This window comes from Hordeum vulgare, chromosome 5H (genome assembly GCF_904849725.1).
Source record: "Hordeum vulgare subsp. vulgare chromosome 5H, MorexV3_pseudomolecules_assembly, whole genome shotgun sequence".
Taxonomy (NCBI): Eukaryota; Viridiplantae; Streptophyta; class Magnoliopsida; order Poales; family Poaceae; genus Hordeum; species Hordeum vulgare.
In genome coordinates, this window is record NC_058522.1 from 344,098,925 (window position 1) to 344,108,425 (window position 9,501).

At 44.7% G+C, this 9,501-nt stretch overlaps 1 protein-coding gene across 1 annotated transcript; it reads right to left on the reverse strand.

The window, feature by feature from the left end:
* Positions 1-1,437: 1,437 nt before the first annotated feature.
* On the reverse strand, positions 1,438-5,199 carry LOC123395567 (peptidyl-prolyl cis-trans isomerase FKBP53-like). Its single transcript, XM_045090581.1, has 10 exons — positions 5,052-5,199; positions 4,880-4,953; positions 4,182-4,417; positions 3,916-4,094; positions 2,944-3,286; positions 2,656-2,854; positions 2,299-2,383; positions 2,173-2,214; positions 2,040-2,088; positions 1,438-1,927 (listed from the first exon to the last, which is right to left on the reverse strand). Exons 1-10 carry the CDS (start codon positions 5,062-5,064, stop codon positions 1,846-1,848), a joined length of 1,302 nt encoding a protein of 433 aa, XP_044946516.1. The 5' UTR covers positions 5,065-5,199; the 3' UTR covers positions 1,438-1,845.
* Positions 5,200-9,501: the final 4,302 nt, after the last annotated feature.

Consider the following 9,501-nt stretch of genomic DNA (forward strand, 5'->3'; position numbering starts at 1 on the left):
TCGTGCTTGGGCATCTGTGGGGATGGATGCAACCACCGGCACCGATCAAACCGGTAAAAGGTATTGTCACAGGATCGAGGACAACTATTGTAGGATCAAGCCGAAGAATTGTGGGTTCCTCTCTCGCAGTTACCGGTCGCTTCAAGGCCGGTGGGATTTGATGAAGCCCGCTTGTGCTCGTTGGAGTGCGGCCATGGATCAAGTGAGGGATGCACCACCTAGTGAAACCGTGGAGAGTGACTATGTGAGTACATATATCTTCACTATTTTCATTATGTGTGTGTACTATGTGGGTTCTTATGTGATTATGTGTGCTTGATAGGAGACAATTGCCGGCATGAGGTACAAGGAGATGGCCGCTTCCAAGGGCAAGTCATTCCCATTTAAGTATGCTTGGGCAATTCTTCAAACCTTTGACAAGTGGAAGTTGAGGGATCAAGAGACCGCACCCAAGAAGTCGGCAATGCTTAGGATGGATGATAGTGAAGATGAGGAGAAGGAGAGGAACTTGGGCAAGCCCGATGGAACCAAGAAGGGCAAGCAAAGGGTGAAGATGGAAGGAGAGGCATCAAGCCTAAGGGAGAAGATGGAGCAAATGATGAAGGCAAGAGAGGAATTGACTAGGAAGACATTGGAGACCAAGATTCTTATCACCGAGAAGAAGAAAGAGGTCAAGCTTGCACAAGTTGAAGCAAAACGTGAAGAAGCAAAGCGCAAGGCCGACTTGGAGGAGAGGATGATCAAGGTGAAAGAGGCAAAGGTATGGAAAGAACTCATGGTGGAAGAGAAGGAGCACATGATGATGTCCAAGAAGGACATGGATGAAGAACAATTACAATGGTGGAAGGACTACAAGGAGGACATCGCAGAGAGGAAGAGGATATTCCGTGGTGCGTCCTCTACTTTCCGTGGTGGTGGCGATGGCGGTGTGGATGACTCCAATGGAGGTGCTTGATGGACGTGCAGGTGGTCTAGGAAATGGCGCCAAGTGCAACTTTTTGGTGATGGTGTCGATGAGAGGGAGAAGATGATGATTGTGTGATGTAAAAACTATTAAACCATGCATCAATGATCTTTATTTCCGTGTTTGTTTGAAGGTTTATTATGTTTGTCTTGTAAAAATTATGCAATGCCAAATGACAGTTTTAAGGTTTGGGGTAGGGGCAAAGACTAGAACCCTCAAACCCAACCCTTATAACAGAATATTCCGTTATAAGGGTTGGGTTTGAGGGTTCTAGTCTTTGTCCCTGTTTTTCAATCCTTAAAAGTGTCAAAAATGTGTAATTGTCAACCCTTAAAACTGGTTTTTGTTTGAGGGTTCTACTAGAGATGCTCTTAGGCGGGCGTCGTAGGTGAAACGCCTATAAGTAAGGCGTTATAGGCGGAGGTCAGACAGTAAAATAAGATTTTTGGAGGGTCAGTGCGCGACATAAGGTCTTCCAAGGGTCATATCGTAAAAATAATACCTCCCAGTGCACATCTGCAGCGTTTGCTTAAAAAGAAGGATGGCTGAGAAGTGAGAAGTACTTCCCATACTGATGAAGCTAGTACGGTTGGCACAGGAATGTTACATTGACAGGAGCCAGATAAAATGCTCACATTCGACAGAATTGCACGAAAACGTCCCACAAACTGACCAGTTCAGCACGCAAGATAGAATAGATACGTTTCTCTTTGCTAACTTTGAATGCTCATCAAATCCTTCATTCCCGTCGCTCACACAACAGTTCTGCAGAAGAAACCACATAGCCTATGCGGGACAAAAGACGCAATCTCCATCTGTAGGTGGACAAAAATCCACGCCCCAGCCTTCGGCGTAAAACAGGAACAAGAAGCTCGCGCGTTTCACCGGACTTTCACCAACTCCACTTCATAAATGATTGTTGAATCTTTGGGGAATTCCACGGCCGATTTACCACCATTGTCGCTGAAGAATAAATGTGGTCCACAAGCAGCACAAAAACATCATTTATAGAGTATATATACATATATACATAAGAATAGGAAGATGGAAAATAAACAAATGCCCAATGCCTTACCACAGTGATGGAGGGATGGTTAGCCTCCTCTTCTCGCCAACACGCATACCTAGGGTGAATGTCATAAATTGTAAACCATGGTCGAGAAACTGAGTCAGAGCATATACAAAACAGCGAGCCCCGAGGTATTTACCAGTAATACCGAGGTCCCATCCACGCATCACTTTCTCAGAACCTGCAGTTAGCACAATATGCATTCTGAATTACAAATCCAAGCACGGTATGTTAAGATAAGCCCAAGTTGTTTGTCAGTACTTACCAAGCTTAAACTTGTAGGGCTTTTCATCGGCATTAGAATGAACAGTTTTTCCATCCTGCAGCTTGCCAACATAATTGATGTAAACCTGCACAAGTAAAGTGGACACCTTCACATCTTTTCTTTGGGCCCAATGTATTTGGGCATGTTAATTATTAAGTACTGAATGCATACTACTCTTTGCCGCAAAAAAAAAAATGCATACTACTCAGTCAGCATTCATCATTGTTTCTTCTTTTCAGTTCTTATCACTAATCAAGGCCCGAGCCTAGCCAAGCACACGGATATGAAATGTACGATTGCTTTCATGAACTACAAGCATACTATATGGAGAGCTCAGAAAACAGAGCCTGCGGATACCTTGTTGCCCTCTGAAGCCACTTTGGCATCTTGGTTTCCTGCTGAAAGATCTTCTATGACTAGCCCATCCACCAATGTTCTTATGTTATTGGAATGCTTTCCATCTTCTGCCTCCACAGACTTCTTCTTTTTCTTGGATTTCTTTTTTATTTCAGATTCCTGTTTTGGAACCGATGACCCATTGACCTCTGTTACATCCCTGTTCACGTCATGCAACAAGATATGAGTCAGTGTTTCACCAAACACAATAGAAACATATATGCAACTAAACAAGAAGCAGAGATATACATTGGAGATGCAGGATCCTGATTGATTTCATCACTTTTTCTTTTCCTGCCACTATTACTCTGTTTTTTGGCCTCGTCATTTGACGTAACATTTCCAGGTTTGATCTCCTCTGAAACTTTACCATTAGTTTTCTTAGCCAAGGAAACAGGCGTAGGCAAGCTTTCTTCTTTACTCTGGGCCAAAAAGTCTTCATCTTCACTGGCACTATCAAATATTGAGCCACGTTTGCGCCTGACAGCAGGCTTTGATGGAGAATCAGCAATCTTGTCAGCGGAGCTGTCAACTCGGTGCTTCTTCTTTAAGAGACGCTGTTTTTTAACCTTACGAGCAGGCTTTTCAGAATCTATGTAACAAACATCAGAATGTGTTAGGAATTACTGGGATGGAATTTCAAGGATACAAATTAGACAGCAGCAGCATCCAATGGCAATGTGTGAACATAAATGCAGCCGATGTAAACAGAAAAAAAAAATACTCCCTCCGTTCATTTTTATAAGACGTTTTAGAAAGCTTGCTTTGTACTGTTTTGGGCAGTGTCTGAATGTCTAAAACGTCTTATAAAAGTGAACAGAGGGAGTAGCAATAAACTAGCGGTAGGGAGACTTGTTACAAATAGTTAAATAGGCATGGTAATTGAATTTCTGCAAAAGAAGAAGAGAAGGGATCAACCAATCATACGGTACATTCTGTCATCTCCACTATAGTGTAATGGTAGCAATGTGTCGTGCAAAACAAATAAATAATTGGGAACCAAATCAAAAGGAGAAAATAAATTACTAATAAGTCCCATTCATTCTAGTTCTTAGTCATGAACAACAAAGGCGCTATGATCAAAGTCCAGGCTTTAGGAAACATCATTAAGTTTCATTTAAAGGGTATCCCACTATCCTAGTTCGAAAGAATATGGAAAACAAGTGTATGCGTATGAAAGATATGCCAAGTAATCCATTGCCCGATAATTAAATTACATACCTTGCTTAAGATGATTGGGGGTTGAGCATATATCACCATCATCCATAGAATTAGAAACATCATTGTGCTCGGGTACTTCAGTGTCACCATCATCAATGAAGTCAGATTCATAACTGTCCTCACTCCCTTCATAGTCTTGGTCTGTATCAGACTCTCCAACATCCTCTCCATAAGATTCTCTAGTTACAAGGTTAGGAGTAAACTCAAGTCTGAAACGTGACAGAAAAGTGAAACAAGCGGCACGATGAAACTTTCAAAAAGGATACGAGTCTTCGTCCCCTGCATGGCCCCTGCTGCCTGGCCGGAGGTAATATCCTGAGAGATGCACAGAACTCTGGCCAAGTACTGAAAACAGAACCTCATCGACCTCCTCCAACTCAATCTCGAGATGGCACATCTCAGCCAATTTAGGATTCAAACTACAAAGTATGATGGGTTTCTTGTTGCCCACAATGCATTGCACCACTGTCCTTGTAGCAGCATCACAACTGCCCAGTGTGGCCTGAAAACCATCATCAAAATTAATATCATGCCTGCAAATACGTGTTGGAAGGACTGCGAAGCAAACAATGCAATAGGTTTAAGTTATGCTCGAATTAAGATAGGCTCAAATGGTTTTATGGCCCCCTCTACTTCACCCACCAAAGACATGATAAACACATGGCATGGCAGTGTACCATAGTGGTGTCCAAATAAATTTCCAAACTTGCACAAATGCAATCTAATGGAGTACCAGATCATATGCGAAGATAGCTTTAGGAACCAGCATTCATATTTCAGAAAGGAACGTCATGCATCCAAAACTGGAATAGAATGAAAAAGAATTATGAGGTACTAATCTAATTCGAACCACAAACCCTATTTTAACAACCCTGTGATCTTGATACTGGCAAACAAAACATAATTTTGATACTGTCAAACAAAACATGGCCTTCGTAAAGTAAATAGAGAGGAGTGCGGGAACCTGGCAAATGCGGAGACGGCCATGGGAAGGGTTGTAGCTGTGGGTGTACGGCTTACCGGGCTTCACCTCCACGCCTGCACGAATCATACAATAGCAGATGTCTCATGTTTGTATACGTTGATTAACAAAACAACCCCAGAAAAGGTATCGGGATGGGGAAGGCTTGGCTTACCCCAGAACGCCATGGGGATGGATTGATAGATTCAGGGGGGGAGGCGAACCGGCAACACGACAGCGGAAGCACGGCCGCCGTCTGCGGAGCGGCGCAGGGACGGGGGCGAGGTTGGGGATGGTGGGGAGCGGCGGCGGTGTGCCACCCTTTAGCTGGGGACTTAAAAAGGGAAAGAGGGACACGCATTGGGTTACCGCCCCGGCGCTCCCGCGATTACGGGCTGTGGTTCGGGGCCTTTTCAGCTCCTGTGGGCCGGCCCAGTTCACGCAACGATATTCGAAAATAGCAAGGTTTTAGTACTCCGGTGGCTTTACTCCCAAAAAAAAAAAAAGTTCTCCGATGGCAATCTTGATCCCCGGTGAGAGTTCCACGTTATATCTACCATCTTCTCGCCATAATGCCTCTAGGCGGTGGTGCGAGCAGTGTGGTCTCGTGTTTTTGAAGACAGATGAGTGAAACCAGTGGTTCATCTGCACCTGGATCTGAAGAGGATGGTAATCTGAAGGAGATGTTAAAGCACCTAGAACTCAGAGACAATGAGCTTCGACGATGTCATGGTGGGGAAGGAAGAGGTTAGGCCATGCAAATATAAGGCGTGATGGGCCTTCCCTGTTTGATTTGATTAGATTTCAATTTACCTAATCGCTCACGCGATTTGGCTAGCTGGAGCGGCCGCACGCACGCCGTCGATCTCCACGTGAATCATCCGTGCACGTGCCCGAGCACCAGTGGTGGGTTTGTCGTTTCCAAATTTTGGGAAACGCGCCCACTCTCCCTTGGCCTCTCCATTCCCTTCTCCCCTCCCCGGCCTCTCCATTCCCCTCTCCCCTCCCCACCTCCCCACGCGAGCGGAGGGAGAAATCCATAGGTCACTGTCGATTGCGCCCGGTGAGAATCGACGAGTGCGAAGAATCAGTTTGACGGGTGCGTGTCAGGCGACGAAATCGATGACACCGACCCGCCCCCACCCACCGCGGAGGCGAGCACCACCCAGATTGGGGGTCGAGGCCCTCGTGCGCACGGAGAAGACGGGGGGCACAGACCGCCGGGGAGAAGAGGGGGCACGGACCTTCGGAGACGCGAAGGACCACGGGAAGGGGAGGCAAAGAGCACGTCTCCTCAGAAGGAAGTGAAGGTAAGCCACATGCGTGCAACCTTTTTTCTCACACTCGCGACGGAGCTGGGTGGTTTCACTAGCAGGGCGGATGGTTTGATGGGGGATTCAGATGTGTCGCTCCAGCCCACGCTCCACAGTAGTCGACGCGCAGCGAGCCCGCGTGCAATCCCGCACCATCCAGATGTGTGTTTTAGGCGATTTGTCTGTTTTTCGTAGGCAATACGATGTGGGTTTTTGTTTTTGTAGGCAATACAATGTGTGTTTGTAGGCGATTTAGCTTCAGAATATATTCACATAGCTCACTCGGATTTTACAGGGTTAAGGCGCCATGACAAATGTTATCTACTCCCTGAATATACTATTCTTGTTTTGAGGAATAAAAGCAGGTTTTCCAACTCCATTTATGTTTCAATTTGCATCCGCAGGGAGGGGCAATGCTGTATGGGGTCCGCATGTAGTACCATCTGCTGAATTTTGTAAGTCAATTGGATGAAAATGTGCAGACAAAACACACTAAATAAGTAGAAAACTTGTATATCTTACGACAGCGGAGCAACCTGAATAAGACTCTTGTGCTTTTGCTTGTACATACCCTGCGTTTTTCCTGATAGTCATTTTATGCGAGAAGGCCGAGTTTGTGTATGCAATTTGAGGGCAAGCTCTTTTTTCATACCCTTTTTTGTGGCAAGCAGTTTGAGGATCAAGCTTTATCAGTTACCATTCTTATTTTCCTTTTTATCAGGCAAGATTTTATACTGATTTAAGATGGAGGACTTTACACATCAAAATGATAGCGAGGTACAAACCACATTATCCTATCCTTTTTTGGCCTTTTTCGTCTACTTGCGACATTTTTACATGTATTAGGGAGAGAATAAGTCAACACCACCAACATGTAGCTAAGTTATTCAATTCTCCTTTCATGTACCAGGCAACCTCACACATTTTTTAGCTCTCTTGCTTGTCTACAGGGAACAACAAGAAGTGGCGGCATGGGTAGGAATAGTATTGAGGTTTTACAAGGTCGTAGGCGCCCTAGGAGAAAGCAGGTTCAGGAAGAGAGGAACAGAGCGTCGCCTGCAAGGCTGGTTAAGCTTAACAAAAGCCTGGTGCGGGAACAGAAGGATCTGATCAAAACATACTCACTGGGAGGATTACTGAAGATTGAGGCTTCAACTATGCCTGCAGATTTAAGCAGATGGGTGCTACAGAGATACAACCCAGACAGCGAGTCCGTAGTACTACCAGGTAGGGTGAGATCCCTGTAACAGCGAAAAGCGTCCACCAAAACTTGGGTCTACGGAACTCAGGGGAGGAAGTGTTTTATGGGTGGGATGCAGAAGCAATATCATTCATTAACAACATGTGTTGGTTCGAGAGTGGAATGGCCCCAGAGATAACAACCTTGTGCAAGCTTATCAAAGACATGAATGGAAGAGCAGACGACGATTTCATGCGCGCGTGGTTGATTGTGGTAGTCAGCTGTTTTATATGCCCTACGACGAGCCTGGATGTCAGCCCTTGATGCTACCCAGTCGTTGCTGACTTGGAGAGAGTAAAGAGGTTGAACTTCTGTTCATTCACGGCAAATCATATAATAGCTTCATTGTGTGCCACTACGAGGAAGAAGGCCATAAACTGATGCATGAACCACATGGTGGTAAGTACCTTTTTGTCTTTTTTTCCTTTTTGGTTTTGTTTTCCCTTTTTTAGTGGACAAACAGAGAGGCTTTACCACTCACAGCATGAATGCAAAAAATAGGTGTTGTATGTAGATTCATTGGTGGTTGACATTCACGTGCGAGATTGTCAAATCCGGGCAGAAGCATGGGACAACAAGCTGATACGTCTCCAACATATCTATAATTTTTTATGGTTCCATGCTATTATCTTGTCAATTTTGGATGTTTTGTATGCATGAATATGCTATTTTATATCTTTCTTGGGACTAACCTATTAACTCAGTGCCAAGTGTCAGTTTCTGTTTTTTCCGTGTTTTTGACCTTTTTCACAGAAGAATACTAAACGGAGTCCAAATGGAATAAAACATGCGGAATGATTTTTTCCATAACAGAAGATATGCAGGAGACTTGAGAACCAAGGCAGGGAACCTCGGGGGAGGTCACAAGCCCCCTAGTCGTGGCCTGGGGGGCGCGCCTAGCAGGCTTGTGGGCCCCCCGTGGCTCCTCTACCCTACCTCTTTCGCCTATAAATTCTCTAAAAATCCAAAACCACCAGAGAGAGCCACAAAAATACTTTTACGCCGCCGCAAGCTTCTGTCTTCGCAAGATCCCATCTGGGGACCGTTCTGGTGCCCTGCCGGAGGGGGGATTCGGACACGGAGGGCTTCTTCATCAACACCATTGCCTCTCTGATGATGCGTGAGTAGTTCACCACAGACCTTCGGGTCCATAGCTAGTAGCTAGATGGCTTCTTCTCTCTCTTGGATCTTCAATATAAAGTTCTCCATGATCTTCATGGAGATCTATCCGATGTAACTTTCTTTTGCGGTGTGTTTGTCGAGATCCGATGAATTGTTGATTTATGATCAAATTATCTATGAATATTATTTGAGTCTCCTCTGATCTCTTATATTCATGATTTCGTATCCTTGTAATTCTCTCAGAGTTGTGGGTTTCGTTTGGCCAACTTGATCTATAATTCTTGCAATGGGAGAAGTGCTTGGTTTTGGGTTCATACCGTGCGGTGTCCTCACCTAGTGACAGAAGGGGTAGCGAGGCATGCATCGTATTGTTACCATCAAGGGTAAAAAAATGGGGTTTATATCATATTGCATAAATTTATCCCTCTACATCATGTCATCTTGCTTAAAGCATTACTCTGTTTGTTATGAACTCAATACACTAGATGCATGCTGGATAGCGGTCGATGTGTGGAGTAATAGTAGTAGATGCAGACAGTATCGGTCTACTTGTCTCGGACGTGATGCCTATATGTATGATCATTGCCTTAGATATCATCATTAATTTGCGCGATTCTATCAATTGCTCGACAGTAATTCGTTCACCCACCGTAATACTTGCTATCATGAGAGAAGCCTCTAGTGAACACTATGGCCCCCGGGTCTACTTCACATCATATTTTCAGATCTACACTTTTACTTTGTTGCACTTTCCACCTTCAGATCTCACCTTGCAAATAATCGTGAAGGGATTGACAACCCCTTTATAACGTTCGGTGCAAGTTTGTTTGTTTTTGCGCAGGTACATTGGTGCCTCATCTTGATACTCCTACTGGATTGATACCTTGGTTCTCAAATTGAGGGAAATACTTACTGCTACTGTGCTGCATCACCCTTTCCTCTTCAAGGAA

Coding starts and splice junctions, on each gene's coding strand:
- LOC123395567 (XM_045090581.1), bottom strand. Junction 2,855..2,943: donor CAGGATCCTGCATCTCCAAT/GTATATCTCTGC, acceptor TGACGTGAACAG/GGATGTAACAGAGGTCAATG. Junction 2,384..2,655: donor TGGCTTCAGAGGGCAACAAG/GTATCCGCAGGC, acceptor TTACTTGTGCAG/GTTTACATCAATTATGTTGG.